General features: G+C 48.6%; 1 protein-coding gene across 1 annotated transcript; it reads left to right on the top strand.

Moving 5' to 3' along the window:
- Positions 1 to 13253: 13253 nt before the first annotated feature.
- tnfsf11 (TNF superfamily member 11) lies at positions 13254 to 26040 on the top strand. The gene is made up of 4 exons (XM_030112823.1): positions 13254 to 13671; positions 16950 to 16985; positions 22324 to 22450; positions 23828 to 26040. Exons 1-4 carry the CDS (start codon positions 13471 to 13473, stop codon positions 24274 to 24276), a joined length of 813 nt encoding a protein of 270 aa, XP_029968683.1. The 5' UTR covers positions 13254 to 13470; the 3' UTR covers positions 24277 to 26040.
- The last annotated feature ends 756 nt before the right edge of the window (positions 26041 to 26796 follow it).

Below are 26796 nucleotides of genomic sequence, written 5' to 3'. Positions count from 1 at the left end.
TCTCACACACTCAGATGTGTGGGGAACCGCGAATGCTTTGTCTAGAATTTACTTTTCCTGATAATCTTAGCGTAGCAGCTGCGGCACTCGTGGGAGTCTTCCTGTGTCCAGCCTATGGCTCGGTGCACTGAAGGCCCCTGGGAGTGAACGTAGCAGATAGTTATTAGAGGCTTGCACGCCCCTGCGAGGGCAGAACTCACTCTGTTACTCTGTTGACTGCGTGACTTCTCCTGCTGTACAGCATAATAAAAGATACCAAAACGAACTCACCGGCGGAAGCCCTTTATTAAATAAAATTGCCATAACACAGTTTATCCACTTATTAATTGTCCTTTGTATTCAAGCCATTATATTAGCTTTAAATAACTTGTTTCCCATCCATGCCGACTGTTTGGTTTTCTGAGCTACTGAATGTTATTTTTGTTAAATGTTTGGACGTTGGAAGATTCTCACGCGGTGAACACAGTTCCAGAAGAACACCTTGTTGGGAATCGCCAATCTATTAAGAACCAGAAGCCCGTGGCTTTTGTCCGGCGGTGTTTTTGCTGATGTCCCGGTAACAGAGGTCGCGGCTGAGTTCATGAGCGAAGCCCGGCCGACGAAGCGTCCCACGGAGTCTCCGGCGGGCGAGCTGGAAACACTCCACTTCCAAGCTCCAGCCGTGACCTTTCCCTGCTATTGTCCGCCTGTTTCCAGGAGTGATGCTGGAACTGTGTGTGTGTGTGTGTGTGAGTGTGTGTGTGAAAGACGGAGGATAACTCAGCCACTTGGACTCCAGCAGCGCCGACGCTGGCACAATGAAATCCATCATCGTGGGAGCGAAGGGGAAGGAGCCGGCTGAGAGCGAGCAGGGGAGCTGCCTCGATAAGAGCTGGTGTCAGGGGGAACAGCTGAGTCATGTAGAAATTATGAGTGTTTATCTGAAAAGGAGCAGATCGAGTGGATCTTGGGCGGAGGGGAAACATGGGAGTCAAGTGGGGCTGCCGGTGTTTCCCAAGCCGGCGCTGTGTTTTGACTCTGGGCTGATTGAAAACAGCAGTGGGACGTGGAAACGTGGTAAATAACACTCGGCATTATCTGCAAACACGAGCCGTGACTCACAAAAACAACAGACGTCCTTCAGCCGGTGCACACTGCTCACCATTGTTCCCACCCAGGAGGAAGCGAGAACAGCTGGGGAGCCTTTCACTGCTGCGCCGCCACCGCCGCCGCCTCGCCTCGCCTCGCCTCGCCTCGCCTCGTGTTGTGTCTGCGCTCATCTCTTGGCAGCTTCCACCCACCGCTGTATTGACTCAGGTGCCTGCGTAAGTTTGGGTTGGTGAATGAGGAAACAGCTTGACGAATCATTTCTGTTTCTGGATGAGCTCAGCGCTCTTCCTCCTCGTCCACACCCCGCCGGTGACGGCGGCTCTGACTCGTTTGATGTGACCGCAGGGAGGAAGTGGAGGTCAGGTCTGCGGGAGTCTGGCTGATGATGCTTCTAAAGACGGGGGGGCGCTTCGCGAAGCTTCAGCAGGTTCTGTGATTTCAGATAAAATGCATTTATTGGAAAACAAACACAGTTAAAGCACCGGACAGATTAACCTGGACTCAAACCCGGTCCCGGGCCACTTTCCCTGTGAGAGTGCAGTGCGAACACTGCAGCGCCGGACATTCTGAAACACGGCTCAGACACGGGAGTAACTCTTTAAAAAAATATTTATAATAATAGTTAGATGTTTTTTGGGCTGGGGGTGGAGGGCGGGGTGGGGGGTGGAGGGTATTGGGTGGGGGTGGAGGGTGGAAGGTGGGGTGGGGGGGGGTGGGGTGGGGGGGCAGTGGACAGTTATAGTTACAACATAGACAGAAAGAAGCCACATCCTGAACCAGTACCAGTTTTTAAACCGTATTAGCATGAGCAGTGTTTACCAAACGCAGAGCTAGAAACAGAAATGCATAAATAGAATCACAAGAACAGACACAGAAGTTAGAAAATACAACATTCTGGTTTGTAAAGGATGAAATCAGTAAAAAGTGTGTGTGACAGAGAGAGGTTCGTCTACTTGTATGGTAAATGGACTCCAGCTATATACCCTGCTGGAGCAGAGCCCAAAGCGCTTCACACCGTCAGTCACATTCACTCTAAGAAATAAAGTAACAGCTCAGCTTAATTCAATTAAGGTAACAATTTGCATCAACCTTTTTAACTAAAACCTTTCAATAAATCCAACAGGACTTTCAATGGTCGAAACTCAGTTATTTAAGGTCAACCAACATAATTTACTTCAACCTGCAAACAGTTAATTAGGGTGAAGTAACATCATTTTAATAAACTGGTCCATGTCAAAATTAAGGTGAAGCAACTTAATTTCAGTGAAATGGTTTATGTAAAATTGAGGTGAAGCAACGTATGAAAGAGGTGAGGTTACCTCACCTGAAAACATGGTTTGAAAATCTTACATAAACTCATTCATTCAATCATTTTCTTCCGCTTCTCCCTTTCGGGGTCGCGGGTGGCTGGAGCCAATCCCAGCTGCTGTGGGCGAAGGCGGGGTCACCCTGGACAGGTCGCCAGTCTGCCACAGGGCTGACATACACAGACATACAACCATTCATACACAGGGGCCATTTAGACCAATTAACCTGACATGCATGTTTTTGGACCGTGGGAGGAAGCTGGAGTACCCAGAGAGAACCCACACACACAGGGAGAACATGCAAACTCCACACAGAAAGGCCCCGAGCCTTAGCCAGTATTTGAACCCAGGACCTTCTTGCTGTGAAGCGTGAATACTAACCACTGCACCACCGTGTGACCAGCTTACTTTCACTCAGCCCTAAAATATTGATGAACACTTTTGTTTGTTTTGTCTTACTTATTTAAAGTTTATTTTTTACATTTATGTTTTTCGGTTATTTGCCATCTGCCAGTTGCTCTCTGAGATTTGGGCAAACTGATGGGAAAACTCAATATACAGCAAAATGTCAGTCCCTGATTCAGCTCAGACAATGAATGAGGTGTGGCTGATTTCAGGTCTGGCCTTTGAATTGCCCTTGGGGACAAATGAAGTTTTTTCAGTTTGAATTTGACAGGTTTTGTTGAAAATATACATACATATTTAAGTTGACACAGCTTCCGATTTCAAGCTGGACCAACTTCTTAAAATAGTCACCATCTTGCTATAATAAGTCCATGTATCCAATTTAGAATGTTATGTTGACAAAGCTCTTGATTTTAAGCTCAACGAGCTAACCCAATATTTTCAGTCGGACTAACCTCTTAAAACAAATGACCACCTTGTTATAATAAGTCCATGAAACAACTTTATTCTTTTATGCCGAAAAAGCTCATGATGTTAAGCTCAACTAACTAACCCCATGAATCATTTTTCAGAGTGTTCACACACCAGTGAGAGAAGAGGAATCAAACCAACAACCTCCCGATTGCGAGACAACCACTCTGAAAACACAGACTCAGTCGCCCATTATGTCTTCATCGCACCTGCAACACCACATGGCGTCCGCATGTTAATGACATGATTCTGATGAGGCAGAATATCAAACACAGTGCTGCCATCGTGACGATCCCAGAACATGATATGATACCGGGACGACATCTTTACATCGTCCACATAATAACTGTGACACAATTCTAATTTGATATTAATAAAAAACAATGTGGTAAGAAAGACGACTTAAAGGGTTTTTTTTTTTTTTAAATCATAACTATTAAAGAACAACAAGTCAATCAGTCTTCTTTCTTATTCTCTGGCTCCAAGCATGACGGAGTGAGCGATCAGCCTGATAATGTATATTCATGGACGTACTGATTTTGTGTTTTCGGTAAGGAAAAGGAGTACATACAGAAAAAATAAATAAAGTTGTATTTTCTATGCTGGAACATGCAGACATAGAAGTTACCAAAGAAGGACTTTATTTTGTTAAAATCTGGTGGATGAAATGTGGATAAAGATCACCAACTTGACCGAACTGGTCGATCACTGGACGATCTGGATTTACACCCTGTTTCTCAAAATAACACACACAAAAAAACAAGTTTACTCTTTCAGCAGGTTTCATGCTGAAAGAGTAAAGTTGTTTTTTGCTGCACAGCCTGCACCGTTTTACACTCGGCATTTATCAGGCGCGGTGAAAGAGAGTGTGCAGAGTTCAGCTGGAAAACTATTTTCAGAGAGTTTGTCACCTTGTACAATAAAATGAGACGAACACAGAGAAGTTTATTGACACGTCGTATTGTGAAAGCAGCGGGATGTCACTTCAGCTTTTTAGGGATTTTCTATCTTAAATTCACACTCAGTGCTCGGCTGGTTGTTGTTGTTGTAAATTGGAGAGCGACTTGTTAAAAGTAGCGCGTCTCGTCTATATTTTGATGAAACTGAATCTTCTCCAAAGTCTGGTGTTCCTCCAGAAGTGAAATGTGGCTGCTCGTAAAACGGCTGCTTCCTGTTTGGGGTGGATGTGGTCATGTGACCCGTCCCAGACGCCCCTCATGCATTAGCGCTGAGCTCTTTCCTTCAGGAAGAAACGCCGGAGCCTGATCCGCCCGTCCCGCCGGTGTCACTTGTCATTTTGCTGTATTTCCGAGCACACAGTCCAGGAGCGGCTCAGTCTTCACCCCGACTCTCTCCCACACACACACACACACACACACACACACACACACACACACACACACACACACACACACACACACACACACACACACACACACACACATCAGCCGAAACCCGATCTGCCTAATGGTCTGGAATATCCCCGTTTGGGCTGATCAGCGCTCCAATTTTCTTTTCAAACGTTGAGTTTTGATAAAACCGCAGGCCGGTGTGATGTGACGGGGAGAGGTGGGGGCGGCGGTGGGGGCGGGGTGTAAACATTGGGGTTGCTATGGCGGCGGCAGGCTGAGAAGTGAAGCCGTCTGAAAGTCGTGCAGGATTTTGTGTGTGTGTGTGTGTGTGTGTGTGTGTGGTCCTGGTTTTCCTATGGCTGTGAGGACATTTTGTCCCCACAACCATAGGAAAACCCGGCACAATGTCATTCGTGGGGACATTTTTTGGGTCCTCATGAGGGGAAACAGTGTTTTCTTGACCATGTTGTTCTTATTGAAAAAAACTAAAAGTGCAAAACATTTCTTTAGGGTTACGCTTTGTTTAAGTCAGGGTTAGGGTTAGGGTTAGGGGTTAGATATGAATGGGAATCAATGGAAAGTCCCCACAAGAATAGCCATACCTAATCTGTGTGTGTGTGTGTGTGTGTGTGTGTGTGTGTGTGTGGGGACGTGGACTCGGAGTGACCCTCTCACCACAGAGAATGTGGGCGTGAGAGGGAAAAGGACGATTCTCTGCCCTTCATGTTGGGAGTCTCTCAAATCGTTTCCCAATCAAATAAATGGGACCAATAATAAACAGTGGAAGATTCGTGTTGGGCGACTTTCTCGTTCGTGCACGAGGAATCCTGAGGAGGCGTGTCGTGGCTCAAGCCTGTTCCCGGGAAAAAATGTGAGCAATCCATGTTGGACCTCCCTGATATGAAAGCTCTGGAACTTTGAATTCACTTCATTTCCACGTCGCTGCCCGCTGTTTGTCCAGCAAGCCTTCATCATCATGGCGACAATCGTAAACACATCAGCAACACGGGGAGATGGTTTCAGTTCAGCGCTGCTTTGACTCCAGTAACACGATCAGAATAAAAACAGCCCGATTCTGGTGGTCAAATGTCAACACGTTCCCACCGGTCAGCCACAGCACCGGCTGGGTTAGAACAGACCACCAGGACAAACCAGGAAGTTACATTAAAATTACAATACATTTTGTGTGCACGTGTGTGTGTGTGTGTGTGTGTGTGTGTTTGTATAACCCCTCCATATTCACTATGAGCTCTGAGCTGAGATCAGCCATGACAGGGTCTGCAGCTGCGCTGTTGCCATGGAGACCAGCTGCACTCAGCAGGTGTGTCTGTTGCCATGGAGACCAGCTGCACTCAGCAGCCATGACAGTGAATCAGCAGTTTTTCATCCAGTTTGTATGGTTGAAGAAATGTCTTTTCTCGAGAACTGAGAGGTGAAATTGATTTTTTTTTTTTTTTTTACTGTGAGCCTTTCATGGATTTATCCTGAAATGTTCATGTCTGTAGGACCATCCATACAGCCACAGCCAGTTTGTAAAAATGTGTGAACTTTTGGATTTCAGTGAGAAAATCTCTCTCCAAAATGCATCGGAGCGGATGGGAGAAAATTCTGCACTCTCCTCAAACAAATGCATCTGAAGAGAGAACCGTTTGAGACAGACAAAGCATGGAAGCACCGTGAGAATCAGAAGGACTGCATTAATATTACATAATTTAAGAACAATTAAATCAATTTTAAAAAAGCAACATACCTGTATTTTGTGAAAGACCATGGTCAGGCTGAAATAACAAGGGTCAAAGGTTTCACTACCAACAATACAACAAGGTAGACCATATACTGACAGTCAGAATGAGACTGACTGTCTCATTCAGAGAGACAGTCAGTCTCATACAGTCATAGAGATCACTTGGTTTTGAATGAAAGAAATAATTTCAAGGTTTGGGCTTAAATAACATTGTTTTCAAGCTATCTCACTGTGTCAACAGCACTTATATCGCATGTTTTCTGTCAGAACGATGTAATTGAGACATTTTTCCCCTCAAACGGAAGGACAGAATAAGTCTTTGCATTAGGACCTTTTCAAAGGATCAGGTTAAGTTTCTGATCTAAAGCCACCAAGTTGAGTTTACAACAAGAAAAAAAAAGACAAACTTTAGCGATGAAAATAAAGTTTGACTGAAAATAAATTAAAAAAATGGTCAAATTATTCGGGTTTAAATTAAACATGTTTTTGTCTTAAACGAATGATCGGTTTGGTGTCTGTTTTGTGAACTCGGACCTTGTCTGTGGTTCGTCTCCTCCTGTCTGATTGCTGCTTTCTGCCCTGATGTGTTTCAGCTGTGTGAGTGTGTTCTGTCTTCCCCTGCTGGCTGTGGTGTGTATGTATTGGGCCTCCTCCGTGTGTTCTGGTTGTTCAGTCTGTGTTTCAGTGTTCGCTGCTCTTGTGTCTGAGTCTGTAATGTTTCTATGTCCTGCTGCCCCGTCCTTCAGTTAGGATCTCCTGTGATCTCGTTGACTTTTGGTTTCTTTTATTGGGATTAAAGATGAGCATGTGCTCCAACAATTCCAAAAGATGTGACTGTAGGATGACCAAAATGTTCAGTGTTTGATGAAACACGTAAAACCAGAAATCAAATCCAGCTGTTCAGTCCTACAAAAGAGTACAAATCATTTCCCGTTAATACAGACTTTTCAACTGAACTTTATTTATACAGCGCCAAATACATCTCAGTCATTTCCAGATGTTTTTACATAGAAGACCCAACAGATCCACATGAGCAGCAATAAGAGACTGAGGAAAAGAAAAACTCCCTTTTAACATGAAGAAACCAGCAGAACCAGGCTCAGAGGAGACGTTCTGCTGGGGTGAGGGGAGAGAGAGAGAAGAGGGGACGAGAGACAGCTCAGCGCTGCTCTGCTGGATCAGACCAGGAGGCTTCAGATGGGTCAGGGATCCTGGAGGGAGGTAGAGAAACTGAAAAGAATCTCAGTGTCGCCTGAACCTCCAGCAGCTTCAGACCGGTCCGGGGAGTCCAGAAGCAGAGCCCGTCAGCCTGGGAGCTGGTTCCGCTCGGCAGGAGCCTGGTCGCTCAAAGCTCTCCTCCTCTTCTGCTTTAGAGTCCGGATCGAACCATGTTCATGGGAACTCAAATGGATTTCCAAAAGAAAAACCCAACCATTATGCTTTTTTCAACCAGTCTCTTTTTTTTTTTTTTTTTTTTTTTTTTTTCAGTCTCAATCTGTTGACCAATAAACTCAGCTCCCGTTGCCATGACAACAACATGTTCAAGGTAAAGCGTAAAACTGTTGCAGGGAAATTCTTCCTCTACCACTGAATGTTCACCCGTTCGGACTCTGATCTGACCTGTTCCTCTTCAGCGTTTGAACGGAACAAAGACAAACCCAGAAATACAGAGAGAGAACATGCAAACCCCAGACAGAAGGGCTCTCAGGTCCTGGACTTGAACCAGGAAGTTTCTCCCTGTGAGAGGGAGTGCGTGCCACTCCTCCACCACAGGCGCTGCTGCTGGACGTGGCTGGCAGAGCGGAGCGGCGGCGGCGGCGTTTCCCCAGAGACGGCGCCGCTTTGTGATCAAACATTAATGCAGCAGCTGAGCCGGGGATTCGTGCCGGCAGATATTTGTGCCAGGCAGGCAGCAGCTCGGCCACTTCCTCATATCTGACTCTGATTTATGCATCTCAGGCCTTCTGGTTTTTTTGTTTTGTTTTTTTAAAAAGGCTGAATCGATGGAATCACGCTGGTCGCTTTGAAGCTGAAATAGCCAGAGGAGGCGTGACCGGACCGGACCGGACCGGACCGGACCGGACCCGGCTCACTGTGACTCCACAGTCTGAACCCTGACCCCTCACCCTCGACCTCCGGACCACAGCCTGCTGACGGGGGAGGCGCCGGGTTCGCCGGGTTCAGCGGGGTGAGAGGGAGGGCACGGCCGGCCGGGACCCGGAGACACCCAGCCGCCCGGCGGCAGCGCTGACGTCCCGGCTGGAGTTTCACCCTCGCATGCCGCCGCTTCACCTCTCCTCACCCCGTCACTCTCATTCATGCTCCCTCTCTTTTCCCCTCGCAGGGCTTTCTGGCTGCCTGTCCTCATCTGGAGGAGCATCAGGTTCCACTCTGGCAGCCTGCGCTCAGAAAAACACAGCGGGGCATGGCCGCCGTCCAAACACTCCCCAGCGTGCACGTAGCACGCACGTGCACGCTGGAGAACCGGCCTAACACGAATAAAATGTGTGCTACAACCCAAACAAACACATGTTAACATGAACTCTGCCGGGTTTTTTTTCCCCTCGCCTCGGCTGCAGCGACCAGCTTTCCAGCTCCTGCAGGAAATTGCTGAGGGCAAAGGAAACCCACAGCTAAACACCGGTTCTCACGGCGTATTAACGGCCCCTGACCGGGAGAAGAGCCGCCTCGTGGTACCACATCCAGGGCCGGAGCCAAGCGAGAGGCAGGCCGCGGCCAGCCAAGTGCAAGAGGCCGCCGGGCCCCCCCCCCCCCCCAGAGGAACCCCGGCCGCCGCGGGCCGAAGCATCGGCGAGGCGGCATCGCCGAGCGTGCGGTCGTACTACAACAAAACCCAAATCATGAGGCTGGAGCGGCCATAATGACGGAGGATTAAATGATTGCAGCGCCGTGAGGTTTGACGGTTTGAGGAGCTGAAGCGGGGGTGGGGTGACGGGGTGGGGTGGGGGGGTGGGGGTATGAGGAGCAGCGTTCTCCCATGAACTCCTCTGGCACCCAGACGCTCGCCTGGATTTCGCAAACTCACCAAACCTACTATGGTCCGCCCCGCCCCTGCTTCCCATCGCTGCTGCTCCTGCCCGAAATAACTCCCGTTCCTAAAGAGGCCTCTGCTTTTTTTTTGTTTTTCTGTGTGTGTGTGTGTGTGTGTGTGTGTGTGTGTGTGTGTTTTCTGCTTTGCTCTCAAGCCCTCCTCGGCCGCTGTGCTGGCGGCGGGAAACGGGGGAGGTGAGGGAGGTCACTGCGCTGCCATGTTTAGATGCTGCTGCATGCAGCGGCGTGCGGTGGCGTGCGGCGGCGGCGTGCGGCGGCGTGCGGCCGCCGGGCCGTCTGTGGACGCTCGGCCTTAATACGTCCAGAACCCTCCGTCACGGCGCCGGTTACAGTAAGCCAGGGTAAAACGGGACTCGGGGAGGATTTAATACAATCATCTTACTTGTTTTCTTTAGTCTCTTGCTGTTTTAGGCGCCGAGCTGAAGTCTTCTTACTCACTGTTTTCACATGCAGCGGTTGAGCAAGCTTTTTTCAGTCGTTTAAAACTGCACCAGTCTCACAATTTCACAATAAAAGCATGAAAGATGATTGGGTGAGAATTTGAGAAGACTTTACAACTTCACATTTAAGTAAAAAGAAATCCCTCCTCCATCCCTCAGCCACAGTTACTGTCTTTTGTGACACATACAGCCAGACTTTGTGCTGCCTCGTCTCAAAGCCAGAGCATCAATATTAGAGTTGGACTCAAGACCGGTCTTGGCCTCCAGGACATTTTCAAGGTTTTGATCAAAGACCCAGTCCCTTAAAGCTTTGGTCCTGTCTTGGTCTGGGGATGCTCTGGTCTTGGTCTTCCTCAGTCCGGGGCTTGGTGGTCTTGACTCGGTATTCCTTGACAGCCCTCCGTAGCACCGCTGCACTGATTCTGCTTCACAGCACATCTGGTGACTTGACCAGTGGAGAACATGCAGCTCTGAAGAACTGACAGGAAGAGCGGTGAACATGTGGTGTTCGGTGAACTGGCAGCGACTCGGTGTCAAACCAAAACCATCAAAGGCCAGCCTGACCGACGTCTCATTCCCGGTGAAATCCAACCGTCAAGTTGCAAAATAAAACAGCAGAAACCTGCAGATGCGCCTGAACAGAAGGGTTTCCGCTCCTGACGGGCGGCGCCAGCGACGAAGACACGCCTCCTTCACATGACTCCATTCATGCATCTGCGGCTGGAAGTGCGTAAATGAAGGTGAGAGGACGGGCTGGGAGGCCTGCCGGAGGGAACCGCGGCCACGGCCCTGAGTCACCCTCAGGGTTCTTCTTCATCGCTGTAAGAGTGGAAATCCAGCTGTGTTGTCATCCGTCTGCGAGAGGAGGACAAGGAAATGCAGCCATGCTGTCAGTAAAATGCAGGGAGAATTAATGACAATGAGGAAGTGTGTGTGTGTGTGTGTGTGTGTGTGTGTGTGTGTGTGTGTACTGGATTATCTGCGTAACATTGTCTTTAGCCTAATATTGGAGCCAGATTGAGTTTTAAGTATGAAATTGAAGGAAAATGTTAATTTTTCTAAGCGGTATATCTGGATTAATAAGTCAGTTTGAAACCAAATTATGTTTTTCTTCCTCTTTCCTTCATTCCAGACAATCAAAAGTGGTCATTTCAAACTTTAAATCTTCAAATTTAACCCTTTATTGTAGGACAGTTTTGAGAATTTTAACCTTTAACCTCCAAGCTTTTCCTGTAGGACAGACATGCTCTGTCAAGTCTCCGTGATAACATAGTTTAAAGAGTAAACAAATTGACAAAAAAGCTGTTATTTCAAAAAAAAAAAAAAAAAAAATATATATATATATATATAAATATGTTTTATGTTGATGAATCCATGTCATAAAGTCACATCAGACTAGTTTTCATGAATAATTCCTGCATAAAAATCAAAGGTTTTAAAGGTTTATGTCGGTTTTAATGAAAGGAAGCTGAACCAGTTCACGTTCAGAGCCGGTCAACGGCGGTCGGAGCCGCTGGAAACAACGCTTTTTCAAAACCGCTCCCATGGTGGAACTTTGTGAAAACAGTCCGCTCAGTCCAGAGCAACCTGAGAGTCTCCACCTCCAGGTCATTTTAGGAATCACAGCCCAAATTTAGCATGGATTTGGATTATGAAATAAATAAAAAAAATAATCTGAGAATTTTTCAGTTTGAAGTGATTTTTTTTTTTTGTGGATTTTTTTTTCTTTCCTACAGTTTGTTGGGAAAAAAATTAGTCTGAGGCTCTGTTAGTTCAACAACATTTCAAGTAAAAAGTAATAACGTTTAAATGAGGGAACATAATGAAATTGGCTGTTGGTTCCACCAGATCGTGTTTTATTTAAATGTGACGGGTTTCAGCTGCTTTGGCTGCGGTTTTCAGAACGGCTGTCATGTAGCTCATGACGGTTTTATATGTAAATACTGATCAACAAATATCGAGTCAAATGTGAGAAGCACGATGTTCATCAAGCAGCTCCTTAAAAATGTCTTCAGTTCTGTAAAATTGTGCAAATAAAGATCATTTTATTGGTCTAGAACCTTCCTCTGCTCTGCATGCTTTGACTTGTCGTGAAATGAGTTCAGCGGTTTTCTAACGCATCTCCACAAACTGGGACTTAACTAACCAGCGCAAGAAATTAACTAATCAGCAGGAAATGAACGGACGGTGTGTCATTCCACCGGCCTCCACGTCCGTCTGTTGCATCGGACCAATCCGGACGCTCGCCAGGGACTTTTCCCCCCAATTCCTCCATCAGAGGAGCTTACAGGAAGAAATGATAAAGCGCATGAATAACAGTTTCCAGGTATTTAGTTAATAGATTCAGCCTCGTAAAAACAGCTGTGCCGCTTCCCCGGCGTCTGTCACAACATCTCTGAAGAGCAGCGGGGTGAGAGGTTAACTCGCCCAGCCGCTCGTGGTTATTGGACTTCTGGTTGAGGTCAGAGTGACGGATTCCTGAGCGGGACATAAAAGCTCCCAGAGCGGTCCATGACGGGCCGGAGCCACCTCACCCCCACGGCACATCAACCAGGTCTGCAGGTCTGGGGGGGCGACGGAGTCCTGAACAGAAAACCTTCTGAAGGGACAGTCCGGAGGATTAAAGACCTGCAGTACCGCCGCCGTGCACCGGGGGCAGCAGAGTTCAGTTATTTCAGGAGCTTGAGCGTTGATGTGAAGCCGCGTTTACATGATGCTCTCCAGTGAAAACAGAAAACTTTCGTCTGTTTATTTGACAACGTTGCTCAAAGCAACTGAAGACGCAACTTCCTGAAACTCTGGTCCCGCTCTCCACATTCTGCACACGCTCACGTGCTCTGCACGTGCAGTTTCATTAAAAAACAAACAAACACAGCGCCAACTGGTGTCCGACATGTTACCTGCATCGTCTTCAGTGTTTCTGCTGTTTCCGTGGAAACGGAGATATACTTTTCATGTAAACTGAAACTTTCTTACATAAAAGTTGGGTTTTCACTGGAAATGTTGTGTCAAGGTGTCCTGAAAGGTGACCTCTGACCTCTCCACCTCCTCAGGCAGAGGAGTGTGTGTGGGTGTGAGTGTGTGTGGGCGGGGGGGGGGGGGGGGGGGGGGGGGGGGGCTACACCTTGCACATGATTTATTATTATTAAAGGTGACTTCTAGACTCGGCTCAGCTGACTGTTACAGATGCGGAGGGCTCTCCCTCCGGGATTGGGGGGGATGTGCCCTCCGCCCCTGCTGCTGCGCCGGGCGCGTGTCCCTGCGGGGGGGTGTGTACGCGCAGAAGGGGTGGATCTCCGGCTCCGAGCCGCCGCAGCCATAAAGGGCTCGCTTTACCTGTCGCGCGCTCAGGTCGATCCGGTTGACGGTCCCCGTTTCAAGTCCTTTCTAGTCTGCGCGCCGCAGGTCGCCTCTGATTGGCTGCGTCAAGAGGAAAAAGAACAGAGAGAAACCTCGGTGTGTGTGTGTGTGTGTGTGTGTCTCAGCCCACCCACTGCTGATTATAGGGACTCTCGCGGGCTCAGCTTCCTTTCCTGCATTGAGTCTGGGACCTGGCCCGGTGGCTGCACGGCACACACAGCGCGCGCACCATGGCAGCTACGCACGGCGAGTACCGAGGCTACCTGCGGAACGCGGTCGACATGGAGGCCGGGCAGCACCGCTTCCACCCGGTGCAGAGCTCGGAGCCCACGTACCGGCCGCTGCTGTTCGGGACCCTGGCCGTTATGGGATTGCTCCAGGTGGCTTCCAGCGTGGCGATCTTATTACACCTGACGGGATATTTGCAAGAGGTAGGGGCCGCTCGCGCGTGGCGTGCTCTGCTTTAGTTTTGTTTCTTTATTTCTTTGAGGGTTTGATCTCCTCGTGCGCCACTTTTTCCTTTCAGTGCGCTTTTACGCAAACTTTGTGTCTGCGTGTAAATATTTACCAAGAGTCCAGGAGGTGACTCCAGCTGCACTGACGCCTTTCCTTTCCTTTCCTTTCCTTTCCTTTCCTTTTCTTTCTTTTTCTTTTTACAAGGCAGTAAAGTGACAGATAAGTGTTCAGGCGGCTTCTCCTCTCAGAAGTTGGAGGAAGACAGAAAGCGCCTGTTTTTTTGCTCTCTCCGTGCGCCGCGCTTCGGCGTGCGTGTTTCAGAAACTCCTCTTCCTCCGCTGTAAAAACACTGATAACATCTCACCGAGCCTCGAAACGTTCCGCTGCTCACATTATTGTTTCAGCTCGCTGATAACATCTGCTGCGCCGCGGATGAGGACGTGCGAGATGTCTTGGTTTGCACAAGGAAAAGAAAAAGAAAAGAGAGAGAGAGAGAGAGAGAGAGAGAGACAGCGAGAGAGAGATGCAGATGTTTTCACTCCAGCCTCGTGTTTACATGCCATGAATCTGTAATTTATACGTGTCATAAGTTGTAAACGGTTGAGCCTGAGCAGGAATCTGGCGGCGGAGAGGAAGCCTCTGGATGTTCCAGCTTCAGCTCGTGACAGTTTACAGCTTTAATTTATTTATTTTGAAGTCCCGCTGTCTGCGTAACCTCACGTGGCCCCCTTTCCTCCGGGGTTCGGATCCTGTGCAGCTAAATCATCCGCCGCGGTGTAAAATAACCCTCCGCTGCAGCCACCGGCCCGGTTTTCGCGGCGTTCTGCTGGTTTTCTGGAGTTGAATAATCGTCGTGTTTGAACAAGCCAAGCGAGCAGACCACATCTCCACCGCGGTGTCAGGATGCTGAGAGTTCACCTGGGGAGCATCCTCCTCCTCCTCCTCCTCCTCCTCCTTCTGCAGGCCTCATGCTCTGCCTGGGAGCCACCGAGAGGAGGAAGCTGGAGGAAAGCAGGAGGCCTCTCAGACATCACACACTGTGGTGATCAATCCATCAATCCGTGTTCCTCGAAGGCCCCGGGGCACCGGGGCAGCCCCCCCCCCAGCCCCTCCTGACCCCTGATTCTTCTGGACTGAGGACAGATGCTGATGGTTGCGCTGTCAGCGTGAGTCAGCGGCGGCGTGCGGACGGGAGTCTGGCCGCCAGCCACCGTTTGCCCATCAACACCTGCAGGGATTCCTGGAGATGTTTAGGAAAAGCTGGATGCGTGCCGGGCCGTGCCGTGCCGGGCCGTGCCGTGCCGTGCCGTGCCGGGCCGGGCCGTGCCGTGCCGTGCTGTGCCGTGCCGGGCCGTGCCGTGCCGGGCCGTGCCGTGCCGTGCCGTGCCGGGCCGGGCCGTGCCGTGCCTGCAGAGGAATGTGCTGATCGGAGGAGGGGATTTTTTTCCTCCTTAAAGCGGCTGTGCTCTGCGCGTGAGAACCTGGAGCTGTTTTAGCTGCTTCTGGGTAAAACTACACATCCACTTACTGTTTCTTGGTTGTGGGAATGGTACACCTAGTGGCAGCTCACAGTACTGCAGGGAGAGAGACTTGCTTTATTAAAAGATTTTCCCTCGCACTTTAATTCAGTATTGCAGCACGATCCGCTTTGAATTCAGCTTCTTCTTTTCTCTTCCTGTTTATTCATCATTTCTGTTTCAAGTCGTAGCACACGCAGCCTCCTTTACCTTTTAATACACTGCGTTTGCATTTCCCGCTGCATTAACTTGCTATGCTGTTGAAATATCTCCTAATAACCTTTTCCAGATTATTCCCTCTTAAGCTTCATGCTTTAATCTTTTTTAAATTGTTCTTCGTGTCTGATATTTTAACATCCATGATATTTTCCTCACGAGGAACTGTTGAGTCTTCCAACTCAAAGGTTGGCAGTTTGACTCCTCCCCTCACCCTGTCCATTATCTGAGTAACCAGTAACAATTTCCCATGAAACACTGGGGCAATAGCACCCCTAGTGGCACTTTGGAGTGCTGCACAGGGTAATGTGATAATAAACATTTAATATTCAATATTCAGTCGGTTTAAGCTTTACATTCTGACTAAATGTGTTCCCTCAAAGTACATTTTCTTTCTGATTCTACTCACATCAACCTTTACATTTTTATTCAAGAAGTCCTGAAACCTTATGTTTATTTTCACGTTGGTGTTCTGTCTCAATAACTCACTGCTTTCCTTCAGTTCCTTTCTTGCTGTTGCAGATTTTGTTTTTCTTCTTTTCCTTCTTTTCAACTTTCCATTGATCTCCAGAAGTTTGGCTTCTTCCGCCTCAGCGTTTCATTCACTTCTCTCAATGTTTTGTTCCCTGACAGCAACTTTTGTCTTTGTAAAAACCTCTGAATGCTCCTGCAACAGTTTAAGCACCAAACCCACAGGTTTGTTCTCCTGAAGGAACAAATGTTCAGTAGTTTTGATAACTTTTATGCTCCCTATGAACAGCTTTCGTAAATCCTTACAGTCGGGTATGAATTCCATCTTATTATTCGGTTTTCAACATTTGCTTCCCAGAGAAACATCTTCTGTGTTCCCCTCTGGATTCCCTCTCTAAAACCTTTGTGTACCTTTGAAATCAGGCTTGATTCCAGTCTTGAAGCCTCGTCTGCTCCCTGATCAACCTTTCCTTTCTTCTCTGTTGCTCCAGGTCAATGCAAACTGTTGAGTTTCCTCTTATTCTTTACAGCGTTTCACTTTTACAGAAACTAACTTATTTATTCCCTTGTTGTGATTTTTCAACTCTTGCACCAAAACAGCCAAAAAGCTTTAATGGTTTACATCCATGAAAGCTTCGTACGTTTTTCCATGACTCCTCAGTTTTCTAGGAATTTTATCGTAACATTGATGTTGTTCAGGATTCTCCTCGTGGTTTATTTTGAACAGAACCTACAGAATCCGCCCTTATTTAAAGGGTTTCTTTCTCTTTTTTGTGGTTTGGAAATGTTTTCACTGGAAACAGTGTCTGAAAGGGGGGATTCATTATTGGAACGAGTCTGACGACCTTTGCTGTAGATGTGTCTGCCTCCAGGCGCTTCCTGAGGAATGCAGGGTGTAATCCTCCTGCCAGTCCCACACTCAGACCTGCTCTTGTATCTTTCCTGAGCGGCTCCTCGATGTTTCCTCCCTGTCGTCACCTGTTTTCTGTCGCTGGCTGCTCCGTCGCCTCCGCATCCACGTCTCTGACCTGCCCTGTTTCTGTCTGCAGGTGGATTTGTCTGCAGCGCCGCACCGGCCCATGGAGGTGAGTCTGACCTCTCTGTGACCTCTGACTCGTGCACGTCCACACGGCTTCATCCTGCCACAACACTGCAACGCGCCTGCGGGTTTTAGCTGATTTTATGAAACAGATTTATTACTGAATCGTCCAGTTTCTCCTGTGAACAGGCTTTGATCGGCAAAGGGAAATCATTTCTCTGTGGCTTCAGAAGTGTCGTAAAAAGCAGGAGAGGCATCTGTTGAAGGGGAAGTACAGTGCGCGTTACAGTGTGGTTGTGCTGTTAAAAGAGAGGGGTAGAAAGTGGTGAAATGAGACCCAGATATCCATCTGAAACTGCTCTGACAGGAGCGGAGATTTTCCCATGGGCGTGTTTGCTTCTGGAGAGCGAAGCACAAAACTCCCAGGTGGTCGAGCCGGCCGGCGAGAGGTCAGACCGCAGCGGGAAAAACACCTTTCTGCCTCTGGACTCGGAGGGAAGCTGCTTGTGGTTCAGGATTTTTCTCACGGCTGGACGTTCTGTGCAGAACGTCTCCAGCGAGCCGCTGGACGCCGTCGCAGCTTGTCGACTGTTGAACCCACTGAGGGATTTATTCTGAGGGACGCTTTATTCTAACGTCTTCGACGGCTTATCCGGGACCGGGTCGCGGTGGCAGCAGTCTAAACAGAGATGCCCAGACTTCCTGTCCCCACACTCTTCCTCCAGCTCTTCCAGTTCCCAGGCCAGCCGAGAGACATCGTCTCTTCAGCGTGTCCAGGTCTTCCCCGGGGTCTCCTCCTGGTGGGACACGTCCAGAACTCCTCCCCAGGGAGGCGTCCATCCTGAAGAGGAGCTGAGCCTCCTCAGCTGCTCCTCTCGATGTGGAGGAGTAGCGGCTCTACTCCGAGCTCCTCCCTGGTGATATAGCTCCTCCCCCTGTCTCTGAGGGAGTCCAGCCACCCTACGGAGGAAGCTCATTTCAGCCGCTTGTATCCGGGATCTTGTCCTTTCGGTCATGGCCCAAAGCTCCTGACCATAGGTGAGGGTGGGAACGTAGACTGACTGGTAAATCGTGAGCCTCGCCTTTCGGCTCAGCTCCTTCTTCACCACAACGGACCGATACAACGACTGATCACTGCAGCTGCTGCACCGATCCGCCTGTCAATCTCACCTCCATCCGTCCCCCACTGTGAACAAGACCCCAAGATACTTAAACTCCTCCCCTTGGGCCAGAGTCTCTCCACCAAACTGGAGAGGACAGACCACCTTCTTCTGGTCCAGGACCATGACCTCGGATTTGGAGGTGCTGATCCTCATCCCTGTCGCTTCACATTCGGCTGTGAACCACCCCAGTGCATGATGGTCCAGGTTCGATGGAGCCAACAGGACAACATCATCTGCAAAAAGCAAATATGAAGTCCTATGGTCCCCAAACCGGACCCCCTCTGGCCCCTGGCTGGATGGTTTATTCTAATGTCACTGACTCACAGACCGAGCAGCATCACCAGCAGACGAGTCGGTGTGGGGATTGTGTTTGGAAATAGGTTTGATTCGTGGAGAAACGAGAGTGTGTGCTGGCATCATTCATCAATATTGCTCAGTTTGGCAGAACATGAGTGTTTTAATGTCACGGCGTCTTGTTCTCTGCAGCATGTGAGTGTAAAATCATAGAGAAACAGCCGGCAGCTCCCACTTGTGGTCCAACATGAAAACTACATTATCTTCAAAACGTTGCCGTGTGAACATGAAACTTTCCTGAAACAAAATGGAGAGCGCGTTTTCACATGAAACGACATTTAAATGGATCTGATAAAAGACAGAACTGAGGGAGGATGTTGGCACTTTGCTGTTTCTGCCTGTAAAGAAGAGATTCTGAGCAACACTTTCAGATTCACAGAATGAAGACGGTTTGAAAACGAAGCAGGTTTTGTCTTATTTCATGTGAATAAATTAAAAAGTGGAGGATACACTCAAATCCAGGGCCTTCGGTACTCACAGATACTGAATCCTGCTCTGATCACCGAGTTTTAATTTTATTTCTTAATTTTATCACTAAGATTTACTTCGAACATGCAGCATGGTCAAAAAGAGAAGAACAAATGGAATTTGAATTTTTAAGAGATTTCTTTTAAAAGATTTCAGCAGAACACGGAGACCTGAGCTGAGAGATCTGTGATGCTGCAATGAAGGCTAGCTAAGTAGCAATAGCCTCACAGCCGTCTCCAGGGGGAGTTTAGACAAAAAAAAACCATAATGCAACAGTTCAGATTGTAGTGATTTTTGATAGTACTTATTTAGTTTTCATCACGTTTACTCTGCTCCACAACAAGGAAAAAAAAAACCTTCAGAGGTAAATTTCAGGGTTATTGTGGCGGTTCTGAACCGGTCCGGCCCACTCAGGATGGAATCGGACTGGATGTGTCCTCTGAGGTAAAACGTGGAACAGATTCCATCAACTTGAAGTCAGGACACATTTCAGCCAACATGAACACGAGCGCTGAACCTTTGGAACGCCGCCTTCTGGCCTGCTGACGCCACGTGTTCGATAAAAGTCGTGAAATGAGTGTTTTCTCTTGATTCACGAGGCGCTTGGAGGCGATGCTTCCTGTCTGTCTGGATCGTCTCGCTGCCGGCTGCCGCCGTGCAGAGTGGCTTCAGAGCACAGGTTCAGTGAAGGAGCTAACGTTTATCGTCTGTGTGTTGAAGTGTCAGAGTCAGAGTGAAGGTCAGAGTCCGTTCTTCTTCTCGTCCTTTAGAAAAGTGGTGCGTCTCTGTAACTGTAACTTAGCTGTAACTGTTACATTGTGGAGCACACAGCTGAGCTTGTTGCTCCGGTTAATGATGTCTGATCAGCTGAGCTGAATGACGGATCTGACCCCGACTTTAGGTTAATGTGTCACAGCAACGCCCAATAAAACAGCAGCTCAGCTTATAAAGTGACTCCAGGCAGTTTTTAATCAAGTCTCTGCAACCGAGCAGCAACTTTCACAATCCTGCTCACAGCTCCAGGGTCCTTAATCCTTCTGGACGTCAGCGCCTGACTTTTGGCTCAAGCTTTGAAGAACTGAGTCAGAAATCCACGCAGGAAGTAAAACAACAGAGCGAAGGCGCGGGGCTTTGCTTGAGGAGTGTTTGGTTTCCCATGATGCTTTGGTTTCCTTTGAAATGATGTATTTGTGTTTGGCCGGGTCTCCTCGGTGAAAACCACCCAGCCTGAGCTGGACTGAGGGGCCCATTGTGCCGTCGGGCCCGTTCTGCTTCCCGCCGAGCGCCGGAGTCGTGCTGGGAGCTTTATGAGGTGTCGGGGTGACGGGTCGTCTTGGCCCGGCGTCCACGCCGGGGCCGCCGGTGCTCCCGCCGGAGAGCCGGGTCTTCTTTGATGTGCCGGTTCGGGGAGTGGCGAGAAGGCGGGACGGCGAAACGGACGCAGCTCCTGATGGGAATGTTTATTATCTGTGGCGATGTGTGCGAGACGCCTGAGGAGACGCTGGGCTGCGGTGGCCGAGCGCCGCCCGAGTAGAAACCGCTCAGCAACGTGATGGACCTGCTGACTGACGGACGGAGCTAGAGGGCCGAGCGGAGGCCTGCAGGACCCGGCCTGAGCATGGAGGGCTGGGGGCGGGGGCGGGGGCGGGGGAGGGGTGGAGGTTTCTCCTTCTTCCTCTCCAGGCAGGATCAGGAAAACACTGATCTACCGAGCATGTGCAGAGGAGATGTTCCACTCAGCCGTGGAGCACACGAGCAGCGCCTCTCTTGTTTTCTAGAAGTTGAGTTTTCAGTGGCTCCGTTGTCGTGTAAACGCACAGCCAGAGGTTTTTCTTAAACCACCTCCTCCTTCTTCAGGGCCCGTTGGGAACGCGCCGCTAATCCCGTCGTGGAGCCGACACGACCTCATTCAACTCCGTCAACACGTTTGCTAATCTGGGATGAGAATCTGTGCCAGTCAGTGTGGATTTGGGTTGTAGAGTCAATACTCGGAGGTATTTTTAGCGCCGGGCAGCAGGTGCGCCTGCGGAGCCGAGCCGGTTTGGGAAGTGGAGCAACACTTTCCATTTCCAGACGAATGGGTGTTTTCGCCGGCAGGAGGAAACCCAAAACAAGCCCCAACACATCTGGCACGCAGTCAAAGCCAGGACTGGCCGGGATCAGGAAAACAGCTGATGTGAGAGTGTTGTGACTCCGGGACGATTCGGGATGATTAGAAATGCTTCGACTTGGCGAGCTGGGGAACCGTCAGCTGACGGTGGCGTTTGCCGTTTCATATTGAGATGGTGACGTTTTGGAAGCGGCCATGTTTACACACGGGAATGCTGCAGTTTGCACCCCAGGCCACTAGTTGGTGCTGTTTTGAAGGAACAGTTGTCCGTCTTCGTATCGTCTCCCTCAGTCCTCGTTTACATGACGACAATTAAAAATAGAAAACTTTCATTGCTTCATCACTACTTCTTGAAAACAGCTCCCCAAGTGGAACTTTTCGAAAATGTCGTCTCTGTGCAGCCGGATTGTTGATGTTGATGCTGAAACTGCACTGTTTTCAGTGTTTCTGTTGTTTCAGTCAAAACCAACTTCTGAACCGAAAACACCACATTGATGCATTTTTACTGGAAACGTTGTCATGGAAACGGGACTTCAGGAATAGTTGTTGACTTTATTTTATTCTGACAGTGAAACCATTTGTCAATTTTCCTCTTAGCTCAGATTAATTACGGAGTTTTAATATTGGAAAATTTCCATTTTGAATTATTTACACAAAATAAATACACACTTAATGGAAATTAGGGTTTTGCAATATATTTCAAATTCTCACAGTATGCATGCATGCATGCAACATACGTCTCTTTAAGAACTGGCTGAAAGGGAATGAACTGTTTCCATGCTCTGTGTATTCATCCTCTGCAGACTCAAAATGAAAGAAAAGTGCCGTCAATCCCCAAAAAGCATCACCTGTCAGAGAGAAGTGCTTCTATTTAAATCACAGTTGTTACAAAAGTCCATGTCCATCGTTTTGCAGCTGATTGTGCAGAGCAAATAAGAAAGCGGTGGCTTTATAGTCCTTTACTATGAATTATTCACTGCAGTAATGGTTCACACATGACTGATGAGGAGCGCAGACCATGCCGTCACCACGGGGGTCATCGAGCCGGTCCTGCAGGTGGAGGAAGAGGGAAAATAAAAACACTCATACCTGATATTTTTATCCCACGCCGGATGTGTGGCAGACACAGCAGCTCCCATCACTGTGTGCTTGCTGGGAAACTGTTTTCGTTTAGTGTGTGTGTGTGTGTGTGTGTGTGTGTGGTCTGAGGACAGTGTGCAGTGTGGATGAACAGATCCAGAGACGTAGCATGTTTTCTGAAACTTGTCCATCCTGCCGTTTCCCTCCAGGAGGTCCAGACGGAGCCGGTCCTGAACGCCCTGAGAGACACCAGGAAGCCCAGGAGGTGTAAAACCTCCAAGGAGAGCCTGCCGGCGGCCCACCTGCCCATCCGGACCTACCAGGAGTACCCAAGAAGTGAGTCCAGCCCGGGTCCACTCGCCCACATGGCAGCTGCTCACAGCATTTTTAGAGTTTTCCCAAACTGTAGAGCGTGAATTTTCTCAAACCGGCAGACGTTTCTTGTTAGGGCTGAAAATTATCATTAAATTGAGATCGACACGAGCATCAGAAAAGACAGACCGAACTGTTAATTCATGCTCTGAGTCTTCAGCAGCAAAGTGTCGTTTCTGGTTTCGCCTGTTCAGAGAGCTGCTGTTGCTCCACGCAGGCGGCTTCACCGTCTGTTCTCACCCTCAGCATCTGTTTTTCCTGTCACCGTTTTATTGTCTTTATTGTTTCATTGCTCGCTCCTTTTGCTTTTAGCTGTTTGATGTCTATAAATGTTCAACACGTTCTGAGGCGCCTTATGAATAAAGTTGAGCCGAATTTTATAACAGGAAAACACGACATTATAGATGCTCAGGCTGGGCACGAGCTGGGACTGCTGTTTGTTTTAGTGATGAAACCCCACACACACACACACACACACACACACACACACACACACACACACACACACACGGGCATTCGAATGGACAGGCCACCGAGTTGGATTATTACAGTTATTAACGAAGTCGGAGCGTTTTCAAAAGTTCCACTTCAGGAGCCGGTTTTCAGTGGCTCTGAGCTCCGTTGTCGTGTAAACCCACGGCTGAAACACAACAGAAGCTTCACGTTTCCAGTTGAAATGGTGGCTTCTCCACAGAGAAAAGCTGGAAAAATCCGTCGTTTGGAGAAACGATCAACAAATCCGCTTCCACCTGAAATGTGGATGAACAATAAACAATGCTGTCATCCACATAAACACACACACACACACACACACACACACACACACACACACGGAAACAGTGATGCTTGTACAGCCAGTGTCAGACAGAGCTCCCTCCATTAGGTGAGTTCACTGTTGTTAGTTTTCCTCCGGATTTCTTGGCTTCAGCTGCTTTGCGAACAAGACTTTCACAGTTTCATCTGTTGTTATCCAAAAAGAACGGATCACAGCTGTCTGATTTCAGTGATATTGATATTGATAGTTTTTCTTCCCTTCAAATAACGAAGGTATCAAAGAAAGCATTCATTGTTGGTTTTGAAGAAATATCTTAAGATTACTGGACACAACCATGCGGCCCTGAGATCATGGGAGCGTCATTACGCTCAAAAGTCTTGCTGCCAGGATGAGTTTGTAAAATCAGACTCAGTGCAACATTCTCTTGGATTTCTCTGCACTTTGCTCCAGAGGGTTTCATTAAAGTGGCTTTATGTTGAGATTGTGCTCGTTTTCCACAGCAAGTCTTAATTTTTTGTGAGGATGTGTGTAGTGGCTGAACTGACCGAGCTTCTGCTGCTCCGCAGAGGGCGAGCCCAAGGCCATCACCATCGACTGGGACGAGGTGCAGGGCTACCACCACAAGATGCTCTACCAGAAGGGGAAGCTGCTGGTGATGGAGGCGGGCTTCTACTACGTCTACGCCAAAACCTGCTTCCGCTACTACCGGCACGGCGCGGCGGAGGAGGGCGGGCACGCCGGCGCCGCCCCGGTGGACGTGAGCAACACGCAGCTCATCCAGTACATCTACCACGAGAGCATCCGGCAGAACAGCAAGGCCGTGCTGCTGATGAAGACGGGCAGCACCATGCGCTGGAACGACACCAGCTACAACATGTACTGCGCCCAGCAGGGCCGCGGCGTGCGGCTGGACGAGGGCGACGCCCTCTTCGTCAACGTGTCCAACGCCGGGATGCTGGACCCGGAGGGACAAGGGACGTACTTCGGGGCCATAAAGTTGGGAAACTTAAACTGAAAGTGGCGGGGAGCGGACAAGCTACTGAACATTTCACATGCCAAAGAACCACTGTTTGATTTCTGTTGTTGATTTGTCTGAAAACTGTTGTTTTTTTTTTTGTTGTACGTGTGTTTTGTTTCACATTGCTCTTCATCAAGTAGCCTCGGAGTGTTTTACGAGAAAAAGAAACTGAAAAAGGGCAACTGCCTTAAACGAGAAACCGTCTTTCCTCTCTCCCTGAAAAACAGACACGGGGCTTCAACCTTTCCCAAAATAGCACTGAAGTTTTATTGAGCTTCTTCTTCTTCGTTTTGTAACGTATTGTGGTTTTGTATTGGGAAATTTCAGTACATTCAGGTCAGATTACGGCGTTTAGACTTAAGAGTTGACATGTGTTTATGCACTAATTAAAGAAACCGCGAGGGAGCGACTGAGGAAGTGAGTTTGCTGGCGAGAAGCGCAGCGAGGACGGATTTATCAACGCCGATTGCTGCTGGACGGAGCATCTGCTTGTGCTTAGCAGATTATCACAGGATGAAAATAACAAGGCTTCCAGGGTTGTTTTGACCCGCAGCAGTTGATGCATAAATGTTTCCCTGAAAGGACTGGGAAGTGTGAAAACAGGCGGGCAGCGAGGCGTCCCGACAGGAAGTAACCAACACTTTGGTTCCAGTTCGGCGGCGAGGCACTGATTGGATCTCGGAGGCTCCGCTGAACATGAAACACGTTCAAAAGCAACAAAACCAGGTTTAGAGGGGGCCTTTTTGTTTGATTTTCAGAAGTTCTTGTCATTATATGGAGCCACAGTGGAACGGAAATGTGTCGGCGTTGTTGGACGGATCTGCATCGCACCAGATTTTCTTCGTGCAGTCGGGTTTCTTATATTGAAATTTCCAGTTGAACAGTATGGTGAAAAAGTTTTGGTCAAAATGATCTAAAAACAAGAAAGTCAGAATCTACATGGTTAAAATTAGGTCGAACGAGAGAGAGAGATCGAGCGAGCGAGCACTGTTGTTTGAAAGTAGAACTCTGCTTCCAGCTGAAATACTGTCTGTTCAGACGTATCGTGATCGTCTTGAGACGTTCAGCCCCTTCAGTTTGTCGGGCCGCTTTAGTTTCCGTCTCTCGACTCAACTCCTTCTCCTCAAAGCCGTCGGTCATCTGATTGGCTACCGTTTAGCTGAATTTACCAAGCGTTCATCTGCAAGACAAAATCTGCCCGACGTCAAAGAAAACCAAGAGAAAAAGCTTTGAGGCAGCGTTGGGACGAGCGAGGCAGGCGGACGCCTCCACATGTCAGTTTCACCTCTGAAACGAGATTCTGTTCTGATTCAGACCTTGGATCTTCGGTTTATTCATGTCGTTTGTGCACAAAATCCAAGGGTCTCCCCAAATCCAACGCCTAGTCTCCAGTGAAGAACCCCCTCAGCCCGGATCTGCAGCGTTTAAAAGTTTAGTTCCCTACGTGACAGGAATCCCACGGCCCCTGGCCGTGGTGTCGGAGACCGAGGACATCGACATGTTAGTTCTGTTGGACGATGGACGAGCGGTTGCAGATAGCTGGACTGTCTGAGCTGAAACGACACGAATTGACTCTTGTCTTTTTTAACTTCGGAAGGAACCAAGTTGAGTTTGGTTCGTCTTTTTTTTTTTAAACTTAAATTTTGTTTTTCATTTGGCTCTTCAGTGAGGTAAATGGGGAATATGCACTAAATATTTATTTATTAGCTATAGAAGTACAGAGACAGGTCATTGTTAAAGTGACCTCTTGGCTGTAAAAAATCATTTATATTTTATGTCTGTACGACATTCATTAAGCAGCACTTAGAGGAAATAGTAGACACGCTTTTTCTTATTAAAACACAGGGGCTTCATTTTAAATTCTATATTTATGTATCTTGATTTTGACAATTCTGTGTACGTGCCTAGCCAAAAGCAGTATGGACATGTTGTTCCTCCTACCAGATTGTAGCATACCTGTAAGACCTTCATCTGATTTCACCTGCTAGGTTTTTCCATCCAGTGTTCCTTTTATTTATGTTTGTGTAAGTTTTAATAAAACAAAACTACTTTTGTAAGGCCGCCTGGTGTGTGATGATCTGGCCGACGGTGCGTCTTTGCGTTGTAACCCGATGACCGGCCCACCCTGCCGGTGATGTTATCGTGATGTGCAACCCGATAATCTCCTCAACCTTTGGGAAAATTCAGCGCGGCTGCGGCCGCCGGGTGAAGTCACGCTGTTGGCTTTACCCCACGGCGGCGGCCCGGGCGGAGCGGTCCACCGCGGGGGTCGCAGAGGAGGCCCGCCGCCGCCGCCGCCGCCGCCGCTGCATCGCCGCTAACTGGCAGCAGACGTTTGGACCTGCAGAATAAACAAGAGGCAGATTGCCTGGAGGTGGAATCACTGCCACGGCTTCATGACTTCATTGTTGAGGGAGCGAGGGGTGTTTTGCTGGTGGGCTCTCCGGCAGGACGGGCTCCGGGCCTCCAGACAATCCCTCCATTGTCAGCAGCGCGGAGCCAGAGCAGACGATTCAC

This window comes from Salarias fasciatus, chromosome 16, assembly GCF_902148845.1.
Source record: "Salarias fasciatus chromosome 16, fSalaFa1.1, whole genome shotgun sequence".
Classification (NCBI taxonomy): domain Eukaryota; kingdom Metazoa; phylum Chordata; class Actinopteri; order Blenniiformes; family Blenniidae; genus Salarias; species Salarias fasciatus.
The sequence above is the reverse complement of the archived record's forward strand: the minus strand, read 5'-3'. Positions and strand labels throughout refer to the sequence as shown.